The sequence below is a fragment of the Dromaius novaehollandiae genome, chromosome 3, assembly GCF_036370855.1.
Source record: "Dromaius novaehollandiae isolate bDroNov1 chromosome 3, bDroNov1.hap1, whole genome shotgun sequence".
In the NCBI taxonomy this organism is placed as follows: Eukaryota; Metazoa; Chordata; class Aves; order Casuariiformes; family Dromaiidae; genus Dromaius; species Dromaius novaehollandiae.
Window position 1 is genome coordinate 90,949,330 of NC_088100.1, and position 25,543 is coordinate 90,974,872.

The window sequence follows — 25,543 nt, forward strand, 5'->3', positions numbered from 1 at the left end:
AAATCAACCTAAATTACATTGATTTCAATATCATTTACTCTGCTCCTTAATGGGGAAATATGTAAGTATGAAGACTGTTAAATGTATGAAATAAATTATAAACCATTCTCATTGCTAAGTATTAATGTAATTAATTAAAAATATTTAGAGAGAGATCGAATTCCTCCAGAATAACTTAAGCAAAGTCAATTGCAGTGATCAGTTTGGCCCAATATGCTTACCATTATTTCTTTGACATTAGATAATGGAGCCTTGTTGAAGATGTAGATTTGGAGGACAAAAAGAAAGAAGAGCACAGAGTCTGTTACTGTGAATTCTTCCTTTCCATCCTCTGGCTTATTTGTTCTTAAGGAGTGCATTCCCCAGGAATGAAATAAGACCATTTCCTATTTCATTTACCATAGGGCACAGGGAAGAACCAAGCCGAGGTATGTTCCCCTTCTGCTCTGGCTCACAAAGCAAGTCTTACTTCTTGGGAGAGTCACCTGCTCCCAGAGGCATGTAGCAGTATCATAAATATTTCAGATACCGTCTGTATGCTGGAAAGCTCCAGGAGGCATTGTGGCTCACTGGAACAGGATCCTCTCACACGCATGGGAAGTTGTGAGGTTATGTAATGCATAGTTGTGCTTAATGGGATAACTGAGCTTTCTGTGTTGTTTATTAAAACTCACGCTACTGCTTACTCTTTTTAAATCTCTGTTTGTGGTTTCTTATTAACTGTTCCTTTAGCATATTATCAAAGTCTGATGCTACAAAGTCCAGTGTGTGCATTCCTTTACTTTTAGCCTGCATTCCCTTGGAAAGTAGCTTGTAACTATAGCATTTTGTGTTACATACATGCCGGTTCTGGTAAACCTGTTGGCTACTTTTACCTGAATTCAAAAGAGAGCTAGAGGATGCATCTATATTCATTTTCTACAAATGTCTTGAAAATAAGTGACCAGGGAGAGCATGGAGACCCAGCCATCGCCCCCATAGCAGGAAAGGCTACGGTGTGTGTGCAACCATTACTAGGTATAACAGAATCAACATGAAAATTCACCCTCAAATACAAATCATAGAAAATTAGGCTTCATTAATTCCACTGCACATAGAACTACTTGTCTTAGATAATTCATCTATACTGGAAATTCAGATGGTAATAATATCTTTGCAAATTTATAGCGCATTAACACTTTTGTACAGTAATGTATCTAAACAGCAAGATCTATCAATTGCCTGACCCAGCTCCCATCAACATCAAAGGAATCTTTCCACTGACTTAAGTGGGAGTTGGACTAGACCCATGCATAGCATTATCCATCATAAACATTTATGAAACCAATATTAAAATACAATTTATTCTGTAAAAGATTCAAAAGCAGAAATAAAAGACATTTTAATCCAGTTTAAATGCCATGGTAGACTTTTTTTGTACAAACAGCAGCATAAAGGGAAAACATAAATGAGTGTACCATAAGTGCCAGGAATGTTCACTTCCTTCACTACTCCTGCAACTTTATTATATTTTGGAAATGAAACTTTCCATTATGCTAGTTCTTGTTCAGTCACACTCTGCTTACAGAGGTGGTTTTCATTGAAGTACAAGATGTCCAAAGTTATTTTGTTGGATGGAAAATTAATGTATATGAGGTATGGAATTCCATGACTCCCTTTTTAAAACATCTATATAAATTAGCTTGAAAATTTTCAGAGGACTTGGCTTTCATAGATTCATGGAAGTCCTACAGAGGCTTTGGTAAATGCCTCCAAAGAGGAAATATTTCATATCCTCCAGTAGCCTGCTATTCCACACGTGAGAGCATTCATATGCTTTTGAAGCTACGGTAAAGCTCAGCTAAGAAACCATTAACTGTCCAGATTAGTTCTCTATAGGAAAATCCTGCATGGGGAAATGGAAATTCCATGATATGCTCCTCGCAGAGTTTCCACTGTATTGTTCTTTTAGGGAGTAAGAAGGGGCTGTGTTCCCACAGAATGAGCAGTGGTTTCTGTCCAGGTGGCTATCATGGGATTCACCGGGGTCTAGGATTAATCACACAGAACTTCTGTGTCTTCAGATTGCATTTTGGGTCCTCATATCCTAAAGAACTCTATTATTGAGGACACCTCAGTAGCTGCTACTGACCCAGGAGCAAAACTTGAGAGGTCATAGAAAATTATGTAGTTTAAATGTGCTGAGGGCAAAGTTAGTGTCAGTTAAGAGCTTCTGCTGGGAGACCTGAGTCTCTGGTTTTGCCTCTCCATGGCAAACCCTCAATCTTAGGAAAGAGCTTCTAAAAATAGGAGGAATGTTCCTGAAAAGGAAGCACTATTTCCATCTATAGAATTCATGTTGGGGTTATGCCTTTTGCTACTTGAAACCATTTGGGCTGTTTAAGCTGCTGATCATTGTATCAATATGTATGTGTGCTTACCAAATACTTTTTAAAAGGAAAAATGAAATAGGCTTAAATATAAACTATGCCTATTGGAGTAATTTCTAGTCTGGCAATGTGCCCTGGCTGCATCTTGAAGGAATAGCAGGGCAAGTGTGTAAGTTGGGGAACTCCTTTCCCATATTCCTACTCTTGCTTCCAAGAAAGAAAGCACTTGCATAGGCCAGACAGAGCCATAGCATGCTCCATCACGTCCCCTGAACTGGATAATCACAAGTACGTAGTAGTATAGAAGTAAGCCTTGATAGAGCCTAAATGGCTTGGAAGACTAGGTCCAGATTTTAAATAAATAAAAGTAATTAGGAGTTTACTCAAAGGACCTTAATCACCTATACACTCTCCAAAAATCTACACTGTGTCTTGTTCAAGCTACAAGGGATGTAGGTTCCTCAGCAGGATTATCACTTCTGAACACAAAGCACTTAAGCACCTTAATTAACCAGGACACTTCAGGAGTTCTTATGTATCATTTCACTGCTAGTGTACTTTTTTCAGTTCCTTATTGAACAAAATTATGAGTGAATCGTCTGTGATACAACTATAGTTTGTGAATTCTCAGAAGACAGAAATCTTAAGATCAAAGTCTGCTTCCATTAATGACAATATGAATTTTGGTGTTAACTTACATGAGATTAATAGCAAGGTATATCTTGAATGAAATGGTGACCCTGCAGTAGAAAAGCAGACCAAATAGGCAGTTGCAATTTTATTTCTTCTGCAAAGATGAATCATTGATAAAAGATTGATTGTTTCTCAAAGCTAGAGATGCTGTTGCCAATTTTAAGAGAACACATAGTCAGTTCTAGTTTAGCTGATTACTAATTAGTGCTTATGTTCCTTAACAGATTTTTTCTTCATAAAATTAAATTATAAACTGAAGGTTTATAAACTGTCAGGTATTGACTTGTACTGGTTTCAGCTTGGATAATACATCTGCTTTTTGCACACATTTTACTAAAATTCGTAGATCAACTCCTTGTTTCTTACTTGTTTTTCACTTATATAGGGCATTCGGTTGTATGAAGTATTTTCAGATGATGATTTTTCCAGTAAAGTGTATGTCTTTGAAATTATTCCAGGTTCACAGCATATAGCATTTAACTTCATTATCCTTAAAATTGAATAGATTACTGTATAAAATAAAATATTTTATACTTATAAAATAATATTATTATATACTTGTATAAAATACTTATAAAATACATAAAATAAAATAGGTTACTGTATAAAATAGATTACTGTAGTAACCATGTTTGAAAGAAGGAAGGAAAATGTCACAATGTTGATACTTGTTTACTTCTTGAAATAAAACCAAACTTGTTTTTTTCACATTATCTAAACAAATTAGCTTGCTAAATGGCATTTACCAAATGATATCCAAAAAAGTGAAGGTAAGATACTTCACTTAAAATTCAGGCATTGGAGATATCTACACTAACAGAAACATTAATTGGTTGCTAATTTTGCTGAGTGGCCCATTTAGAAAAAGAGAGGTACAGGAAGAATATGGTGGCTGGCAAAGGGGTGAAACATCTGGGCTCACACATTGAGCCTTACTACTAAGTGGAACATCTCCATCTGGAGAAACAGAAGAGGGTCTGCCCAGAGTAATCTGTCACACAGTGTGGAAGCACTGCTCAGGAAGGAGGATAATACAGGTTCAAGTCCTCTCAGGCAGAGAAAGGATCTCATCACCATTTCCCCCACCTCCTGGGCTTTCTGATAGGAAGAGCAGCACAGTCAGTAATATCACTAGGAATCTAATCCTTCATTTCCTTGACTTTTACCAGTGTACTCAAAAACTGAAATGCTTTGGAAATGACAAACCATTAGACTCAGTACTTCCAAGACCCTTCAGCTTTTGGGGATCCAAAATAACATTTCTTCAGTCTGGAAGAATTGGGTTCTGTTTCATTTTCTGGATTTTAAACTTGGTGAGAAGAAATAAAAATGTTTTAATAACTTCAAATCAACTTGAATTTCTTGTTTATTTTGTTTGACAGCTGAACCAAAAAGAAAAAATTCACAAATTTTGCCCCCAAACTAAGGTTCTTTGCATAATGGAGCTGAAATGAGTGTCACCCCTCAGAGAAAATCTCTTTCAGATTGTGTTGAATAATTCATTTTCTGTTTTCCGACTGAATTTCACAGCAGTTGGTTTAATGTTACTGCTCTGACTTGTCAAGGATCCATATGATCATATAATGTACATTTGGATACATGTGAGGATGTTCAGCTTTGTCATTTGCATTTTTGTGAGTATGAAAATTGTTTCAGTATCCTTTAGATATTCAGCTGACATTTGCTGATGTAGGTGAATGGTCACTGAGGCACAATATTATCATTGCTGCTATACCTCTCATATCTTAGAAGAATGTTATTGTTGCATTTGCTGCTGCCTGCTATTGTGTAAAAAGGAAAGACTTAAACTAAAAAATGTCATCTGTTGAGCATAAATGCTTTTATTTCCAAAAATCTGGATAATTTAATAATATTATCTATTACAAAAAGTGCTTCATACCAAAAGCAACATTTGAACAAATTATTTTAATTAATACTAAATTTTAATGAATGCCATAAGACTTCTGTTTTCTTCCAAAGTGAATATACTGTGTTTCACTGATGTGATTTCGGTAAATTGATATAAAAAGAGGATTTAGTCTATTCACTGCTACTTTCATCAACTGGCAACATTCATTCTCGATTTTTTTTGTCCATTACACATTTGGTGGCAGAGGATGTTAAATACCAGACTGCATTCTCGATTTTTTTTGTCCATTACACATTTGGTGGCAGAGGATGTTAAATACCAGACTGCATCTTCAGTCTCTGTTCTGAGCTATTGTACTTTCTTCCTTTGCTACCACCTATGTCCTTTGTCTATTACTTCAATTTCTCTGTTAAGATTACACTCATTGTTTTATGAAAGCACAGTAAAATCCTTGCACTTTGTAAAGACTGCATTTAGAGTCTGGGCTGAGTTACCATCTCTGGATGGAAACTGCAGAATCAAAAAATGTTCACCTAAATAAATGCTTTTTTTTTTTTTTTTTTTTTTTGCCTTCTGAGGCTAACAAAACTTGTGATCTGTCAAAATTGTAAAGGAAAATAATTTTAAAGATATGAATGTGTAGGAGGAACTCAGCTGCCCTAGAGAATTTATCCTGGGGCTGTTAGTTTAAGTGCCTCGGACAGTCATAGCTGATATGGTGATGCACAGAGCCAGCTCTTGAAATAATTGCCAAAATCTTTGAGAGAACTTAAATAAAACATAGCAGAGTAAACTCAATCAAGAAGGGAGCTCTCTTAGATATTCAAAATATGGAAATATTTGCCATTTTTTTTCTCAGGCTCAATATAAATTCAATTTCATAGGACGGTCTGAACATGGATAATTACAGATCAATGAAATCTGTAGAAATTGTCAACTCTTAATCTTGCCTACCACAAACTTCTTCATAACTGTCCACACTAGGGGAAATAAAAAAAAAAAAAAAAAAAAAAAAAAAAAAGGAGAGAGAGAGTCAAGCCATGATGCTAAGGAAGGCTGAGGATGCTGCAGGGAGAATATTGACACAGGTGACAAGTGTCTTAGGGCTGCAAGGGCAACTTACAAATAGCTCCTCTAAATAGACAAATGTCCTTTGCTTTCAGAAGTGCACTTCCCCAGGTTGTAGATGTACTTTGTCCGTATTCAGTAAGGCTTCCCCCAGAGCACAGGGAAGATCCATCTAATTAAAGAAAGATTTGTATATGTTTTCCCCAAAAGATCCCAGTGCTTGACAGAGGGAGTTAGGGACCAGTGGCACCTTGAATTGTGAAGGAAGGTATGCCACCCAAAGGGCCCAAAATTACAAGGCATTAATTTCCCTGTCACATCTTCTTGTTCATGTGATGCAGTGATGACCACCCCACCTCTCTCCCCCCCACACACTCCCTTTCATATTCAGTTAGATCTGGCCTGGGCTCTAATTGTATTAAAAGCATTACCGAGTAAAAATTAGCATGCAATTGTGGCAGAAAATAGCCATCTATTTTTGAAGCTCAAAATTTGTTAGCGGCCAATAGAAATTATCTCCTTTTTCTTATTTTAGGTCAAGGGGTTTTTTTTATTTGTATTTGCTGAGTTTTCTGTTTGTGAAATCTGGGGTATTTTAAAAGTATAGTTTTGACCTTCCTATATCCTGATGGAGGACGTGCAAATATATGCAGATTTGGAAACAGCAATTTGGCTAACATTAACCTTGGCCAGTTTGATGCAGATTTTTAAAGATATTGGTGATTTTGTTGCTGCTGTTGTTACTGTTTTAACCATAGTAAGAAAGAGAAAGGAAAAGTAACTTTTCATACACTGTGTAGCTGTGAAAGAAGCAGGAAAACATACTGAAATGGAGTCTTAGGGTTGTCGGAGAATCCTTTCTCTGTGCCTTCTCCCCCAACATAATATTGACAGTCTCTGGATTCCTTTAGGTTTTATCCAGCAGTAAAGGTTATCAATTACCTGTTCTGCCTGACAGAAACTGCCAGTGCACCGTAGCATCTTTGCCCTGATCTGACTCACCTGAAATACGTGCCACAAGTGATGGTACACAGTCATCTGCACTGTCCCCAAATTGTCAACAAAGCTCATTTTATAGCCCTGTTGCATCTTTGTATTGACTGAAAGGAGTCAAAGCTCTGAACTATAAAATGTAGGAGAGGAAAGTGGTTCAGAAAACAGGCACAGATGAAATAAGATTTTGGAATGAATGGTGAGTTTTGCAAAAGACAGGACATCTGATTCCTCTGATTTGAACTCCAAACAATAATTTCAGATAGTATGGTTACAATGTAATCAAATATTTCCATATCAAATATGAAGTGCTTTACACTGAGGTCCCAGGTAGTGAAAAATCAGCCCTGGCTGCTCTGAGTGATAAAATTTCTCTGGGGGCTTAAATACAAAGCCTAAGAAGAATCTGAAAGAAAGAATCAAGTCAACCCAATTCCCTAATGAATATTCTCCCTAGCAGAAGGATTAAATAAAGAGACACATTTTAGAGTTTAAAGGAATATAATTTAAAGGATAACTGTCGAGTTTAACCTTTTATACAAGACATGACAGTTATGTGGATGAGAATATTGATAGACAAATGTATAACAGGAAAAGAACAAAGAAAAATTTAACCTCCTTTTAGTTCTCTTAAATCACCATAAACTTGGACTGAAATGTGAGCAAACAGAAGATCTGTGTATTAGCCTTTCTATTATCCTCTCTTCCTAGAGTCTCTTAATATATGGCAACAGAAATCACTGAACTATTCTTACCAACTATTTATTTAAGACCAACCTGCCATACACTAAATATACTGGTGATGGAGTTTAATCCAGTTATCCAAGACAAACAATAAATAAACAAATGAAAACGAAAGCGAAGATGAAGCAATATCCCTATGGCTGTACAGTATAATAGTAACTCCAAACATAATTCTTCTCTCCCGGGCTCCCACCTGAGAGATCCAATAGATAGGATAGCCAACCATGTCTAAGCTACAGATAGGCAAAAGAAGGATCCTATGGAACCTCTTCAGCTCTATCTGAAGACAGAGGGATTTCTGAGCAACTAGTATGTACCAGTAGCAAAGTTCAGGTCTAATAGCTTTTAATATAAGAAACAAGGTTAATGTCTACAATTTAGTCCAGATCTGAGAATTGCAAATACCCTGATAATATTCATAATGTTTACTCTTCTTGGGTAAACAGCCTTATGTCCTATTTATTCTACATATGCTATCAATATTTTCATGGTTACAGTCTGACTAAATAATTCATATATATGTATACAAAAATTCCAAGACCAATTAGATACAGAACAAAAATGAGCACTACAGCCTTACATATTATCTCTGTGACTACAAATAGTAAAGTTTATATTGTGTTAAAGTTCAGAAAAAAAGGAGAAATCAGAATCATAATTGATTAAAGATATGTGTATTTCACACAGGTAATTATTTGATAGAACTTGATGAAGTTAATTAGAGTATTTCTATCAGCTTCAATATGCATTCAGTCCTCCATTTCTGTGCGTAAAGTTTTTGTAGTGGAAAGCTAACTTTAGTGATATTTATGAGCAAGCTGAATGTGAATTTTTCTATTATGTTCATCAGACAGCCATAGTTAAACCAATACCCTTTTGTCACTCTTAAACCAAAGCTTTAAATCTCACTTATTAAAAATTGCATTGAAATAGCAAAAAGACAAAGCACAGAATATAAAATAAGATGTCTATTTGAATTATTCATGGTGATGTGAGGAAAAATTAATTGATACAGAGAGAATAACAGATGTCTAAGGAGTATTCCTTTCGATAATTTTCACTTTCTTTGCGTATTTTGTAAAAAATAAAATAAAAATTCTAAATTACTTTGAGCCTTCTCCTGCATCAACACATTTTTTCTTTGTTATATTTTTCTTTTCTCAGCCAGAGTGAACGCAAAGATATCAGTGACAAATCTGCCCTAGCTCATCCATTATTATAAAGAAAAACAAAACAAAACAAAAAAGACTTTCCTAATACCCTAGAAACTTGGAGAGACAATTTCCTACTCTAAAAGGAAAAATACCAGCTTTCACTGCTTCCAACTGCTATCCAAAATTCCTATGCAGCTTGTTCCCTTTTATGAAAAGGCCAAAAACTCCAATGCAGATGAGCTACAGAAGAGCTATCTCCTGCTATTTAGATGGAGACTAAGACTTTAGAAAGGTCTCTTGATCTGTTTGTTAATGATAACTACTAAATAGATGCATAACTCAGTAGGAATTTTTATACCAAATCAAAGAGTTTCATGATATCTTCCCTGCAATGAGTAAAATAATGCCCTAACCATCTCTATCACAGGTGGGAGAGGGATTTAAAATTAGTATCTGAAAGATAAGAGGTCCAAACACTGCTGCAGATTTTGTAATAATTGCTTAGTTGACACTGTAAGAATGTACATAAAAGCTGATCACCCATAAACCATGGCAAGAGCCCCAAAAGAAATTCTTCATTTATTTGTCACTCTGTTTCCTTTCCTACTGAACAATGTGTGTGTGTCTACGACCACATTCATCCCACAAAAGTTCTGAGTTTGCAGCAGCCCTTGCCTGAGGAGGCTGCTGCTCCTGCAGAAGTTACAAAGATTCAGCCTTTCATTTCTGGAGGTCACTGGCCAAAATAACAGCTGCAACAACTTCAGCTAAAACTGAACTCAACAGAATTAAAGGAAAACGTCTTTGCCAATATATGGAAGACTGATGTGTTGATCAGTTAACACCGCATGCAAGAAGCATACCAGACCATTACCAAAATTTTCTAAATCACAGTGGAAGTTCAAACTTGGGGTTTATATTCCCTTTTGGTTTCTGTGGGGGGATGGAAATATTAGCTTTGTGAAGTACCACAGCTCACTATTAATAGCACTGTAGCCAGTATGAAGGTAGAAAGGAATGCCTAGGCCTTTTTTTCTCTTAATTTCTTATTTCTATACCTTTGAATTTTGCAGGATGAAGTGTTTCTTCTTTCAACCTCAAGTGTGAGTAAATACGGCTTTAACTTAATAATATATGTATTTAGAAATATGAAGGCCTTTCTTTCTTACAAAAGTTAAAAGATCAAAGATAATACAGAATAGTTTGTAGCAGAAATAGCCTGGTGGATTTAAGTAATGCAGATGTATAATTATCATTTTTAAGCATCAGCTGAGGCACTGAAAATAATTTCTCTCTCTTTTTTATTTTTAAAAAGTTTAATTCTGCCTCAGAATTAAGAATGAAGACCTTCTGAACTTTAAGAATTACAGAAGAGGACTTTAATTACATCCTAGTTCCTCTCGGTCTGAGTCTCTTCCAAATATATGAGGGGAACTGTGAACTGTCCTCTTCCTGCTCACCTGTTCAAGTTCTTGAGACAGTATTTGTGGGGAAATATGAGTGGTAGCGGTGGTTGTACCCCTCTAAAAAGTACTAAACAGAGTAGGATGTAAATAGGACTGAAGCAGCACTCTAGTCTCACTCTGATCAAGAGATCTAGCCAGATGCTGAGAAAAACACTTATATTACTCAGGTCAAGATGGCGAAGGTGCTACACTTTCCCATGATGGATTCTTGCTGAGACAGTTGTGAAAAGGGCTGTACATATCCGGTATCATACTAACAGGTGTGATCTGGTTGCTGTTTGCAAATCTAGCAATAAAAATCACCTGTAGAACCAGCTTAACTGGCCAGTAAGATTTCACTACTAGTCTGCATTGCTGAGAAGAGGTAAGCAGACAAAGCATAACAGCAGATCTTTTCCTTTATTATTAAATAAGAAAACTCTAACAGCTTCACTGCAACAAAAAATAGGAGCCCCATAGCAGTGTTTCTGGTAGGATTCAAAGGATGTCTTGTGAGAGTTGATTAATCCTTCTTTTAATTTGTCACCTAAACTCAATGTATCTTTTTTTTCTAAAGGAAAAAATGATTTCTTTATAATAAAAATGTAAAAAGGCAAAAATACGTCAACCAAAGCACTTGAGAAAGAACACAGTAATTATAGTAACCCTTAGAAAGTATCTCTGGTGAATAAACTCAGTATCATTAATAAAAACATATAAAAATCTACCTAGTCAACCTGGAGCCTAATTAACGTGGGGACTAGGTAATAAAAGGCTGTAATCAGCTGTGGGGAATAGGCCAGCTAGCTGGGGGAGAAGAGAGGAATTTCTGCTTTTACATGATCCTATAGATAAAGAAGGATTTCCTAGAATGGGGGATCTGCTTTAGCTCAAAAGCAATGGTGACCTGAAGATTTCAAGAAAGGCAAATCTGTCTCCATTAAAGGGAATGACTTAGTAGGCTGTTGACATTAATTCCCTGTATATTAAGAAGGCAGGACTGAGAGAATAACACTGATGATGTCTTGTGTTTTTATTGCTAGGAAGTGAAAGAACTTAAAATGCCTAGGAAACTGCTAATTTCTTACAACTTCCTACCAATAACAACATGCCATTTCACATAACTGCCTCCATCCCTTCTTTCCCCTGGAGGGAGAAAACTTTCCTATCCAGCTTCTCTCTAACAGTACATATTAATCAAGCCAGCCTCTTTCCCTCTTTCTTATTGCTGAGACTTCTCTATTGCTTCAGATTTACCCCAGTTTCCTTGCATTATCATTTTCCCAACACTATATGAAATGTTAAGTTTGTGAGACAGAAATGTTTTTGAGGCAGGAGGTGCTGTGTTTTCTTCCCAACTCTATTGCTGCCCTTGTTACAAGCAAGCCTCCTGGTTTGTGTCCTTAACCACACTGGAGCCCCTAAACTTAAGATTCCAAGTTCACACTTAAATAGATAAATACTGTTCAAAATGCTGGGCATCCAATGACTTACATTTTCTTCTTTCGGTTGAGCTGGACCAGGAAATCTTCTGAACGTGTCTTCCTGGAAACTGAAAGAAAATGAATAAGATATTGCATAATGTTAAGTATCTTCTGATATAGACTAAGTACATTAACATTTGTTGAAGCCTACATGTACTCTAGACTTGCAAAATCTCTCAGTCTACTTAGCAATTTACAAGATGAGTCACCATATTCTAATTATTTAAAGGATAATGACAGTCTTAAAGTTAGCGAATAATTCCTGCTAATATACTGAAATCAGTCATGGAAGGCCAACTAATATCACAACACCGAATAAAAAAATATTAAGAGAAACCAAGCAGGGACAGAGGAAGGCCTAGTTAATGTGAAAATATAGTAATCTGTTTTTTACCCTAAGACATTATAAAAACTAACACAGGCCAAACAATTAACGTGAAAGCTGAGCTGTACTCATCTTGTTCTCGCACTGTAACCACATCACAATATGATTTTGCATACAGACTTTGCAAATGGTATCCAAGCTGTGCAGAGTTCTAACCAATCTGTTAAGAAACAGATCTTTAAACAGTTAGATTGGCTACTTACTATCTATCCAGAGAAATAAAGCCCAAATAATTTATAGAATTACTGTGCTACTTTGTGCAGAGAAAATCTCTCTGCTTTATTCTCATAAGCAACACTAGCTTCCTAGGCCTGACAGACTAGCAAAATCTGATTTCCTTGATATACTTGCTAGATATCAGAAGCCAAACTTCTTAAATTAGTTATAGATGAAATTGCAGTAATCAGAACAGGCTTTGACTTTGTCCTAAACATTTTTGCTAAACCATATCATTTGAAGAAATCAAGAAGGTGATATAAGACATGAATGGGAGCAAGTTGGTAGGGATAGGTAGTTTTATGGCCAGTTGCATTTATCATCATTTAAATCTAGAAAGTGTTAGGAAAAACACTGAAAATATGTGATTTCTTTGAATGAAAGCTCTATCCAGTTTTAACAAAGACATCAAAAATAGCTTTAATTTGTTAAAAGAGTAAAGGTCCATGCTGAGATTGCCTTAGGAACCCCTGGCTTCTGTGCATTCTGACAGTCAGAATATAGCCAACATACTAAATGCTGCCTCAAAAAAAAAAAAAGGAAAATAGTGTCGGGAAACTCATAGGGGCTGTATAGTCCCCTTGTCATAAAGCAGGATCAGCTATAGTTACCTCTCAATTAACTGCTAATGGATTGTCTGGGTTATGGATTAACCATGCTGTAAAACCAAAGACACCTGAATGGGCTCTGCATGAGCCAGCTCAGTTCTGCAGGCAGAATAGTTGTGTTTGCATGACATTTTGCTACACAGACATACCCGCTGGGTTAGTGCTAGTTCAGAGATTCCCCACCCTCTACAGTCAACAGTATCGCCAGCTTACTTCCTTCTCCATTATATTCTCATTGTGTGTTCTCAAAGACCAGTATACATTCATTTTGTACTACCTGTGGGTTTGGGGGTTATGTTTTTTTCATTTTTCAGATTACTTTTGATAATCAAGAGCTTACTAAGCCCACACATATGAATGTGCCTGATGAAGGAAAATTTCTCTGACACAGAAGGTATATGTTTTATAGGTATAATCCTCTTAGAAAACAAGAAAGGAAATATCTTTATTTTCATTAATTTTGTTGTTTGTAAAAAACTTTTAAAAATATTCCTGAAAAAAATCCATTTATATAGTGGACTTTTTACTATGAATAAGGTTGTAATTCACTCATAATCAGACATCCTTCCTTTTATCACTTGATTCAGCTACAGGTCAGAGGGCAAGCCATTTTACCCCTATTTGAATTGGTTATTGAAGCTCGGTCAAGTTTTGATGAATTTACATCTGGGGCCTGACTTACTTACCCTAATAAGCAGCTAGCCACAAGATTAGTCCTACTAACCTCAGGGCCTCATACTTTTCCTTCAGAGCTCACAACTCTGTTTAAGGAAAAGATGTACATTGTCTAGAGCCCCATGAAGATAACTTCACTTGGACATATTAAGCTAGGGAATGAGCTATGATAGATTTTAGATCACATTCCAGCATATTCCTTGTCCTTCCTAATTTTATTTATTTTATACTGTAGTTATTGATACACAGTAGATTGCAGTGAAATAAACTCAGTATTTTCAGTTTTGTATTTTAACATTTAAAATCTTACAGGTATGCAATACTATGAAAAAAATGTAGATGATGATCTAATCCACCTACCTTTCTAGTGGCCAGATTTTCCATAATAAAAATGAATACACTTCCTAGACTGATGTGCCAATTTAAAATATTTCTACTTTTCCTTTGTAAACTGACAGCAAATTGTCTTTCTTTGTTAACTGTGCTTATTTGTAAAAAAAGATTCTCTTTGTGCTAAAGAAGCTAAAACCAACATGACCTTCAGGATGATCAATTTAAAATACAAAATTGCATTTCTAGACATAGCAGTTATTTCTCCCAATAGGCTCCTGGTGGATAACCTTAAATAGATATTGAGTCCCTAGTTCTTTAACCTTATAATTTTTAAGATATATATTCTAAAATGGTTAGATGTGAAAGAAGTCTTAGCTTGAATGCACAGTGATTTCAGTGATTTAGGTACGATGTGCCTAATAACTGCATCTGTAAGTGGCCAGTCCTATTCATTTACAATTTATAAACTGAATTCTAAATTTGTGAGAGAGCATGTAAAAGTAATTTAGTCATGCAATTGCATTTTTGAATTGCATATGCAGTTGCTTTGAGTCTGTTAAAAAAGCAGATCCTTTTACTCTATGTTCCATATGAGCAATGTGAGATGTATTAGGAAAAAGTCACAAATAATTCTAATTCTCTGTCAGTTACTCTGGACTTAAATATTCAAATAGTGAGCTGTCCCAAGCCAGGCATTCAACAGAGGGGAAAGGTTTAGAGGACTGAAAAACAAATAGAGACTATTCTAGGAGATATTTTTTTATTATGAACTGAACTGGTTCAAAACAATTCTTAAAAAGGTTTTTCGCTATTAGAATGAATTCTCATATTCGGTTTCCCAGTTTGACACCATTTTCCATTTAAGAGTTTTGAAACACCTTGCAGCTACTAATGTAATAAGCCTATGATATGTCTGTGAAGAAAAGAGAAATTACTCTCTTGTGTTTCAGACTGAATCAGCACTGCTTGTAATAGTGGCAGGTTTCATCTTGATCCTTTTTTCTGGGAGCAGAGATTGCTCATGTGTATAAGCTGTTTGCGGAAGAGTTTATGTCAAGAGACTGCTACAAAGGAGACACAAACCATCTTAACCAACTACAGAATAAAAAAGAAATTTAATGTGCAACAGAGATACAATGAGGCACAGTAAAGAAACAAAAAGTTTATGTAGAACAGAGGACAACTTTGGTATTAGTCACTAAATGTTCCCAAAATTCAGAAATACATAAGGAGTTACCAATATATATCAGTGCAGTAGAAACAAACTTTTTAATTAAAATGAAGACATTTTGAAATTTTACTTATAGTTAGAAAAAAATAAAACATTTTTGGTACTATAAATATGATCTTCACTGAGCCTATGTCATAAAATGAAACCTGTATTCCAGTTGTCATTACTGTGAATATCGGAAATACCAAAATATCAGAAGATTTACTCTGAACACCTATTTTTCACATGGGGAGACTTACCAGTAGCAAGCAGAGTGAGTAAAGGACTAAGGAGCTAGTGAAGAGGACAGCAGCCTTCTCATTAGCACTGCCTGGTTTTGCAAAAGCCCCACATTACATGATGACCAAGAAAGCTTGGTGACAGCTCCACTTCCATTACTAGTGCAACTTCATCCAGCCTAGATGTGGCTTAGATACACCACTACACCACAGAAAAACGAGCCCAGGAAATTTCAGCTGCTAGAGCCTGTTTATCAGAAAGCTTTTCTTCCTCCCACAGTTGTACTTAGCAGTATTTACTAGCCTATTTCTAGGGGAAATTAAAAATTGGATTTCACTTCAGTAGCTGAGTCTACTCCTGAGGTATTTGGGTCAGCAGACCCCTTAGTAAATCAAGAGGCAGCAAGAAGCACTGAAGGATCCTTACAGGGAAATTCGCTTTCCTTGTAAAGTCATGAAGTATCAGATTTGCTGATTTCCAAGGAATGCCTCATCATCCCTATGGACCCTTCCAGGTTGGGAGCAACAGCATTTTCTACCCTTCCTGTTGAATCTTGTGCCGCTGTGCAACAAAGTAGTTAGATTCATTGGGCCATGAAAGGGAAGCACAAGCACAGGCATGAGAAGTGCATGACTTGTACCTAAAGGCCAAGGCATGAGGAGACAAGAACCCTAAATTCTGGTCCTTGTTCCATAAATGTTTCTGTGTTTTGCTCCCTTACATGAAGCTATTATTGGGCAAACAGCCTATGAAGCAGGGAAATAATCCTCAGAGCTCAAGCCTCTTTCATCTGGCACTCAGCTCAAAAGTTTGCTCTGTTTTTCTCAGGGCCTTACAACATTCTTATCTAAGCTGTCCGTAGCTTTCCTCTTCATCTGTTCTGGTACTGCTTCTAATACTTCTTTGTTCCCACACATGCAAACACACACAGTAGGTCCAATGAATTCTTTGTGCATTGAGTATACTGCACATCCGTAAAGTACATGACTGGTAGGTCTGGCATGTCTGGGAAACGCTGAACCTACTGTGCATGCAATCCAACATGTCTGGGATTTCCATGCTGACTATGTTCATAAATCCTGGAAAAATGCCTATGTATTTTTCACAGACCAATTCATTTTTCCACATTAACATACTGTAATCAGATCACTTTTCCTCTTTTGACAAACTTCTTGAAATCAAGTTTCGCATTATGCACTGTATCGTGCAGCATCCTCTCTAGCACTGAAATAATTTTTCTGATTCCTTTCTGATTCTTTTGGATTTGTGAATATTGTTTTAAAAATACAGCCACAGAAACTGTATGCCTGATTCTAGAAACAAGCTCAGCAATGCTATACGTAGAAGGTAAAATCCCCTTCATACACCTCATCAGTGAAACACATGACCAAAAGGTAGTGTTTCCAGTTCATAGGAAACGGTATGTTTTCACAAACTGCTCTCATCCAAGTCAGGGTGGGTTTTTTGGTGGAAACTTCTGGTGAATCAAAAGTACTCTGACCCCTGCAGGTGCTTTGGGAAACTGACGCTAGTGGATTTAGGCAGAAGGAACTGGCATTTTTGAGAAAACAGATCTTACCAAACTTCTGATGAGTTCAGTGTGTTGATATATGCAGGGGTACTGTTAGTTTGCCATAACATTAATAGCTTGAATGCTTGTCTAGTATGACCTGAAATTATTTTCTTACTATCTTCTAGTATACCAGCATGAACAACATTTTTGTTTCTTCTCAAGTGTATGAATTGGTTTTGTTTATACCAAAACACAATGCCTGATCAGCTTATCATTTATTTTCCAAATCTGTATGAAAATATAGAACACTATCAGGTCTAATACTGATGTGCAGTAGATGACTACTTCGGGTCAACTTGTTGGTTAACTAGTCCTAATCCATTCCATCCATCCATGTATGCTGTATTCATAGTGTTTTACCAGAATAATGATTTTTTACCTCCCTTAAAAAAAAATAAAACCAAATGCCTTGCAAACTATCTGTGGCTAATTAAAGTATTTGTAGCCAATGAAAAATGGTATTTTAAAAGTATTTTAAATCCTGAATTTATCAGAATGTAGTTAGCTGTTCTGATGTGTTTAAAACATTATAATTTCCAATATAGAAGTAAAATACGGAAAATGCTTTACTTTTCAGCATCATATTAACAACTACACTATTTCCATTAGTAATGGGCCTACATCAGTAATAGGGAGCCTTTGCCACCACTAGACATTTAGGCCAGAATGAATGACAGTGAATTACGTCACTTTTTAAAATACACCAAAAAAGATGTACTATGCCTGACCAGAAGCATTGTTACAGTTGCTTTTGGTACTGCTAGCAGCTTGTCTTTTACCTTGCCAGTCATCAGTTTTGCCCACATATAGCGGATCTGCAGTTGACATGAGAACTGATTCTTCCTGTTGGAGTGGATGAGTACTTGGAACTGGAAACCCATTGAAGCAATACCTTGGCACTGTCCTTAATAAGCTATATGCAGTTTCCAGACCCTCTCTCCTAAAATTTCGCACATCATGGGCACCAACATGCGCAACCAAAGACTTTCCAGGCTCAGCGTTGTGCCGCTGACATAATCCCACCTGCTGAGTAAATTACTTCATTCTCTAAATCTCCACAACTTTAAACATTTCTGATAGTGGAATAAGTTACTCCCACAGCCTTTTTAACGCCCTAGGAATGACTTGATTTATAAGCAGATGTTTTGTTTTGGGAGAGGGCCCTTTTGTGAAGACAAGGACCCCTCGGTTCTCTGCGGTCTCCTCCGCCAGGACGCTGCCGCCTTTAGTCAGCAAAGAGACGACTGAGTGGTATGCCCGAAAGCAACGCAGTTCGTTTTATTCCCCTCCAGCCGCTCGCTCGTGCCGGGCCGGCGCTGAAAGCGGGACGCGGAGCGACCCCGCCGCAGCCACCGCTCCCCCCTCGGCCGTTGCCTTCCCTGCGCGCTGCGGCCGAGCTCCGCGTCCGCCGCCCGCGCGCTCCCGCGGCGTAACGGCCGCTGCGCCGGGGCGCTCCTCTGTCTTCGGCCAGAGAAGGGCAGCCGCTGGCCGCGGGCTGGTAACGCAGAGCGCAGCCTCAGCGTTTGCGCGCCCGCGAAGACCGCCGAGGGCCCGGAGCGCGCACCGCGGAGCCACGGCTCGCAGGCGAGCCCCGCCGGCGGCGGCGCGGGAGCTTGTTTACGAGCGGGAGGGCCAACTCCCGCCGCGGCGCCCGAGACGGCGCTCCGCCGCCAGCCGTTAGAGCGGCCGTTACGGGCTGCAGCGCGGGACCCCGCCCGCCGCGCGCCGGGAGCGGGCGCTGCCAGGACTCCGCACCCGCGGGCCACCTTCACCCCGACGCTGCGGGAGTCGGGGCCTGGCCGCGGGGACAGGACAGGACAGGACGGGGAGGAGAGCTGCGTCGCGAAGGGCTGGGAGGGCGCCGAGCCTCTCCCGTCCCGAATCCCCGTGTCCCCTTGGGGGGAGGCGGAGGCTCCCGCTGCCGTGGCCGCGGACGCGAGCCCCCCTTTCGCGGCTCCGCCATCGCCGTCCTGTTGCGGCTGCTCTCTCCACCGCCAGTATCCCCCGGAGGCAGGGATCCCCCCCGGCCGCCTCTGGCGCAGCGGCCGGCCCGGCCCCGGGGTCTGGCGCACCCGCCTCGCTGCGCTCCGTGCTTGGAGCCCCAGGCGGGGGAGGGGCGGGGGAGGCGGTAGCCGCCGCCGCTGCCGCCGTGGGGCCCAGGCTGCTCCTCGCCTCTGCTGCGTCTCTCCCCAGATCTGGGGCTGCGGGGGGGGGGGGGGGGGGGGGGGGGGGGGGAGCGGGCGGGGCGAGCCTCGGTGGGAGTCAATGAGGAGGCGCGAGCGGGCCGCCGGGGCGGGGCGAGGGCGGTCACCGCCCAATGGGGGAAGGGCAGAGGGCGCACTCGGAGCGAGGAGAGTCGCAGGCAGGAGGCGAGTCGGGACTCGGGCAGCGACCGGGGCGCAGACGGCCACCGCCGCACCCAGGGCTCGGAGCCGCTCGCGCGGGGCGCCGCGCCGCCGGCGCGCACGGGGCCGCGGGGGTCGCCAGCCGGCAGGCGCGGGACGGACTGAGGGGCGCCGCTTCCTGGAGGGGGCAGCGGGCGGAGCCGCCGCCGCCTGGAGCAGAAGTTTGGCTGAAGCGGCCGCCGCCGAGAGAGGAAACTTTCCTCGGGGGGCCGGAGGCGGGGGCGGCGGGAAGGAGCCGCCGCGCAGCGGGTTCTCGCGGCGCGCCCGGAGCCGCCACCCGGCGCGGGGTTTCCGCGAGGCTCGCCCCGGCCCAGGCCGGGCTGCGGCGGCCGGGATGTACCTGGCAGCGGTCTCGGCGGGGAGGAGGCGCCCGGGCGGAGGCGGCGGCTGGCACCTGGCGGCGGCGGGGTGGCTGGTGCTGCTGGCGCTGTTGCTGGGCGAGTCGGGGACGCGGGCGCTCGTCTGCCTGCCTTGCGACGAGTCCAAGTGCGAGGAGCCCAAGAGCTGCCCCGGCAGCATCGTGCTGGGCATCTGCGGCTGCTGCTTCATGTGCGCGCGGCAGCGCAACGAGAGCTGCGGGGGCGTCTACGGGCTGCACGGCGCCTGCGACCGGGGGCTGCGCTGTGTCATCCGCCCGCCGCTCAACGGCGACTCCATCACCGAGTACGAAGTGGGCGTCTGCGAAGGTGAGCGGCGGCCTCCGCGCCGCCCCGGGCGGGCGGCCCTGGCCCTCCGCCGGGGGGGGGCTGGAGGGGCGGCGGCTGCGCGGGTCCCGCGGGCGCGCAACGGGGCGGGGGGTCCCCGCGGCGGCTCCCGCCCCGCCTTCGCGCCAGGGACGTGCCCGGGCGGGTCCCGGTCCCTGCCCGGGGTCCCCGCAGCGGGGAGGGTCGCTGGAGCCTCCCTCCCTCCCCGTGGTGGGGAAGGCGCTTCCCGGCGCTGATGTTTAAAAGGGGGTTTCCCCGCCTCAGTCTCGCTGGGGGGAGGGGGGAGCAGGCTAAACTCGCGGCTCTGTCTGCAGCCCTTTGGGAGGGGGCAGTCTGCTCTTTCTGGCGCGCTGGGCATCAGGCTTTCTGTCCTTGCAGCCGTGCGTCGCCACCGCTCCCGCCCGCTGCGCGACCTGCGCTCCTTGCGCCTGTGGCACCCGGCAGGGCAGGGCAGGGCAGGCGCTGCCTTAGCCCGGCTGCGGTGCAGCGTGGTCCTCTGTTTTCCTCCTCCGTAGCCATAGAGGACCACAAGCGTGGTTTTCAAGTCTTTCTGCCCAAGAAGCTGCGTATTTAAAAGTATTAACCTTAATTTTGGTAGCCTAAAGTAACGTAAGGCTCTTCCAGTTTCCTGCGCACTTTTGTTAATGACCCACTGGCGTGTTAATGACCCACTGGCTTGTTAACAACTTATGTCAAGTCGGTCAGCTGCTGATACCCTAGCAAAACTTCTTGCTATGAGAGGACTCGAGAGCAGTTTGCCAGATGGAAATCAGCGGAGGTCAGTAGTACACACATGATGTCTGTTCCGGATTCCTCCTCTGTAAGGAAACACAAAGCCTGATCATCTGTTGTAAAGTTTTCCTTCCTGTTCCTGTCACATAATATCTCCCTGCCTGTCCGCCCGCACATATCTGATAATACCATAAGACATGTCTTTTCCCTGCTCATGCGTCAAGGGGGAGGAAGGAATCCCTATGGCAGGGCTCTTCTCAAAGTCGTTGCTGCTTCCTGCCTGCTTCTCGGGAGGTGATGAGTTAGTACGAAATGCAGGAGTAGTTCTTGGTGTTGGTTTTTTTTCCCCTCCTTCGAGTATTGTAGCTTTCGGAGTTCTTAAGTGTTTATATATATATAAAAAATAAGAAATAACTAAAGAGAAATCTTTTAGTCTCTCTTGTCTTCTCTTTTCCCTCCAGTTCCCCTTCCCTAAGTAAAGGGAAAACATGGCGCTGTAAAGAGATTACAAATAACCGGTAGTTTGGAATATGTATAAAATGTATGTGAAACTTATGAGTGCGAGCTTCGACAATTCTGGAAAGTAAGAGCAAGGCTTCGCCTCTTGGCAGGTAGAGGGCAGTAGAAAGTCCAAAAAGCTGTTGAGGCAGCATCTGTCCAAAAACTTGTATTAAAAATGATACAGTTTTGAGAGAACTAAAAACAGTTTCTCTTTTTTTTTTTTTTTTTTTTTTTTAGTGGACAGCTGACTTTTATTCTGGCAGTGATTACTAGTTTAGAACTCCACTCACTCTGTTCACAAGTAAATTGCAAACCACAGCATAACTATAAATGACAGGCCAGTGTATTCTGTGTATACCAGAACAAATATCATCAGCTCTGCTACAGTTGTTTGGGTACGAGCAGCCTTAGGATCAGACCCTGTGTTTCTAATGAATTAAAAATGGTCCTAAACTACTTCCAAAGGCTTGGTTGACTCCGTGTTGCTGAATGTGTACATTGCCATGGTCTGTTCTCTACAGGTATAGTGAAGTTCTCTACTTGTACTTTTTTGTTTAAGAAAAAAGGTATTTCAGAAATCCTACCTAGCTTTGGATAAGTTTTTCTTGCATATGTTTTAAGTAAAAGCATAACTTAAACTGCCTTTTTACATTCCTTTTTTATTAAAGGAACTAAAAGCCTGCAGTCATTAAATGTCTTGATGTTCCAACTCCCTTACTGTATCATAGAACGGACGTCTCTGGCAGTTTAGGAGCATTTCATTCCTTTGAAGTGATGCAATCTGTACGTTGCTGTAGTTCAACTCATAACGTCCCATATACTGTTGAAAATAGTACGAAGCATTTGTTGGCAAGATTGCATTTCAATTACTGTTGTGGTTAGAAACTAGTTCCAGCTGTCCCTATAGTAATAGTCGGGGAGATAACTTATCTATTTAATTTTCTTTCTCTTAAATGAAAGAAGCAATTGAGCCGAACTGTCAGCCTAATAAATGTTACTGGGGTATCTATTACTAAATTGTCAGGAAACTGCCTCATACTAAGCAACAATAATAATGTGAAACAGTATTGTTCTTTATAGTGTATGTTGTGCATGAGGGAGGAAGCAAGAATAAAGAGGATTTAATGTAGCACCTCAGGTCACTAAGGCTGATAAGCCTTTTTTTTTTTTTTTTTAATTGTTATTTTAATGTGACCTAAAGAGTTGTGTAGTTTACAGGCGCATGTGAAATGGACCTTGTATATCACTAGTTTAGTATCGGTGGTACTAAATGTGTTTCTTTCATCTGTTAGCAGAATAAGGACTTTTTTCTTCTCTTTTAATCCTGTGTTACTTGGGAGTGAAAACTCTTTCCTGCCCCACTTCTTGAGGAAGGAGGAAATGGAAGTGTCTTACAGAACTGCGTGAATAGAAATTGATGTTTTTACTCTCTCTTCTGTCTCCAGCCTCTTCTTTCACTGCAATTTTTTACATGAGGAAGGAGGAAATGGAAGTGTCTTACAGAACTGCGTGAATAGAAATTGATGTTTTTACTCTCTCTTCTGTCTCCAGCCTCTTCTTTCACTGCAATTTTTTACACTGAAATGACCCCTACTGGCTACAGTTATAACCTTTTTCTTTCTTTTTTTTTTTCTTTTTTTTCTTTTTTGAAGCTTCGGCAAGTGTCTTAGCTCAGTGCATCAACATGTACTTTGCTATGGAAAACCTTATTTATTTTAAGAGCTGTAACTACAGCAGGTAAAAATAGTTGTCTGTTATCTTGGTATTGATGTTTCAAATGATAATACTAACACACTCATCATAGCAGAACTCTGTGACACCTGAAGTAGAAATTTGTGGAATCTGTCAGTGGTAGCTGTTCTCTCTGAAACTAGAATGGATTCTTTGTAAAACTGTCTTTTATTGGTACTTGGTACTAATTCTAGGTTCTTCATTCTTCTAAAACTGGAGAAAATCCTCATCCGTCTTATCACTTCAACTATTTGGGTCTTTATGCGGTTTTAAGACTCAATTTGTGGCATTTTGCCATTGTATGTAAAATGTTCTTTTTGAATGTAGCTGCGGAGTTGTATTCTTGGTGAAGAGCAATTCTTAAGTCAGCCACCTCAGGCATGAGTGGGTAATTTTTCTGAAGGGCGATCTTGAGATTTTTTTTTTTTTTTTTTTTTGAACATCTCCAACTTCTGTTGACTTAACTTAATCCAACAAATTCTCTGTAAAGGTACCTACAACTAGAGCAGGCATCCAGTCCCCAAGACTATCTTTGAACTGAGAAACTTGAAAGCTCAAAGCAAAGACTGCCCTTGCTCTGTCTTTGAACTTAGTCTGAGAACCACCTCAGAACCACCTCCTGATTAGCATAGAGATCTCCAGAGCTCATGAGCCCTGGCTGCTATTGTGTTTGGCTATACAGAGCTCCTGCTTTCTGGGCAATGGCAAAGCCTTGGAAAAGCTAAGCTGAGGAAGCTGGGTTTCTCTGTCAGGGCATTTCTTGTAATGAAGACTTTCTTGTCTGTTTTGACACTTCCTCAAGTTCTGGTGCTCTTGCGTGAAAAGACCTCAATTGTTTTGCCAAACTGTTGTAAAAGAGTAACATTAAATAAGTGAAAATGAGGTAAAATTGCCTTTTTTTTTAAATGTGATGATAGAATCATAGCTTAAGTGTCTGTGATATACTTTGTATTACACATTGTCCTTAGGTTCCTTAAAGGCTAACTCATGGAAGCATATTCTTAAGATAGCCATTGAAAAAGGATGTTGCTTCTGCTCTAGTAGCTTACCAGTAGCATGTAGTTCCCCCCCCCACCCCCCCCCACCCTTTATGCCTAGTAGAGTTTGGTTGAGGTTCCTGTGAAACTCTATTCATTAAACCCTTCAGGCTAATGAGTTTAATCCAACAAAGCTTTTCTTAGCAGTTATTCCTATATTCTTTTTTTTTCCCCCTACTCTAGGTAATTTGAGACCTGTCTGCTTAGTGCATGTCTTCTGAACCTTGGGACCATGAGAAGGATGCTAGAGCAGAGTTATTTAGGGCAAGTATTGGGAAACATCAACAGGTTGTATCACCTGAGGAGACTGTAGAAACTTGCCATGATATGGCTAGTCCTGGTCTGTCTTGGATAACTGCAGCTTTTTGAGAGTTGGAGCACTGTTGTCTGAGTCCCTGTTGGGAGAAGCAGGGAGAGCTTGGTGTGGGCGGCTGTGGGTGTGTATATTTGGGTGTGATTTTGTTGTTGTTTTGTGGCTTTCCTCCCTTCCACACCATGCAATTTAGGCTTACTATAGACTCTACTTTCCTCCTTAGAAATCTGTCATATGGTAGGATATGTAAGGGCACAGGGTACTGTACTTAATCAAAATGCAGTGAGACTGAAGCTGATGAGAAGAAATGAAATTGTGAAAACTTTTTTTCAATTTTTTTCACAAGAGCTAAGCTCACTTTGTTAGGGCATTGGCTTCACATGCACTAATGACATTCTCTTCTGCTGTTCTAAAGTGAGAGCAACTTGCGTAAAGATTTGCTTATATTTTTACCACAAGCAGTGCTTATAGTAAGCTAGGGTTCTTGGGGATATCTTTTACAGTCCTGTACTCTGTATCTAGTGGGCAAGTGGATCCATAGTCCAGACCATAATGCTTTGTCTCCAATATTCTGTATGATACACATGGCTCTCTTGCCTGTCATACAGGCCAGACCCCTAAAGATGAGTAGTGTTTTGCTTTGAGTACAAGTTACTGAAGCTCAAGTAACTTAAAAGTTGCTTGTGATGCTTAAATCTAATTGACTGGAATAGTGTTGCCCAAATTACCTTTTTTGTTACTCTGTTATGTAGTGAATGGCTTGAAATATTACCCAAATAATTTTAATGCCCAAGTGTGTAGGGAGGACTCCTTTCATTAACATCAAGTGTTAAAATTGAGGATCTAGTTTGGGACTTAATCAGCATGAAATGGCGCACCAAATGACTGTTGGTATGAAGACAGTCAAAATATGTGGTTCAAAGGCTGTCAGCAATCCAGACTCTGGGGGCAAAAAAGAAAAGGGGTGGGGGAAAGAAGAAGAAAAAAGAACTTTTTATCCTCCCCCCCCCCCCCCCCAGCCAAATGAATAGGTTTCAAACTCATATGCAATGCAGTCTAT

The 25,543-nt window shown here is 40.7% G+C and overlaps 1 protein-coding gene across 1 annotated transcript in view; it reads left to right on the forward strand.

Annotated features, from left to right (window-relative positions):
- Positions 1–19,365: 19,365 nt before the first annotated feature.
- CRIM1 (cysteine rich transmembrane BMP regulator 1) overlaps positions 19,366–25,543 on the forward strand; it is a 215,414-nt gene continuing 209,236 nt past the window's right edge. Inside the window, exon 1 of the mRNA XM_026102661.2 lies at positions 19,366–20,151. Coding sequence (XP_025958446.2) covers positions 19,800–20,151 — 352 coding nt within the window. The 5' untranslated portion in view covers positions 19,366–19,799. The remainder of the gene's footprint in view (positions 20,152–25,543) is intronic.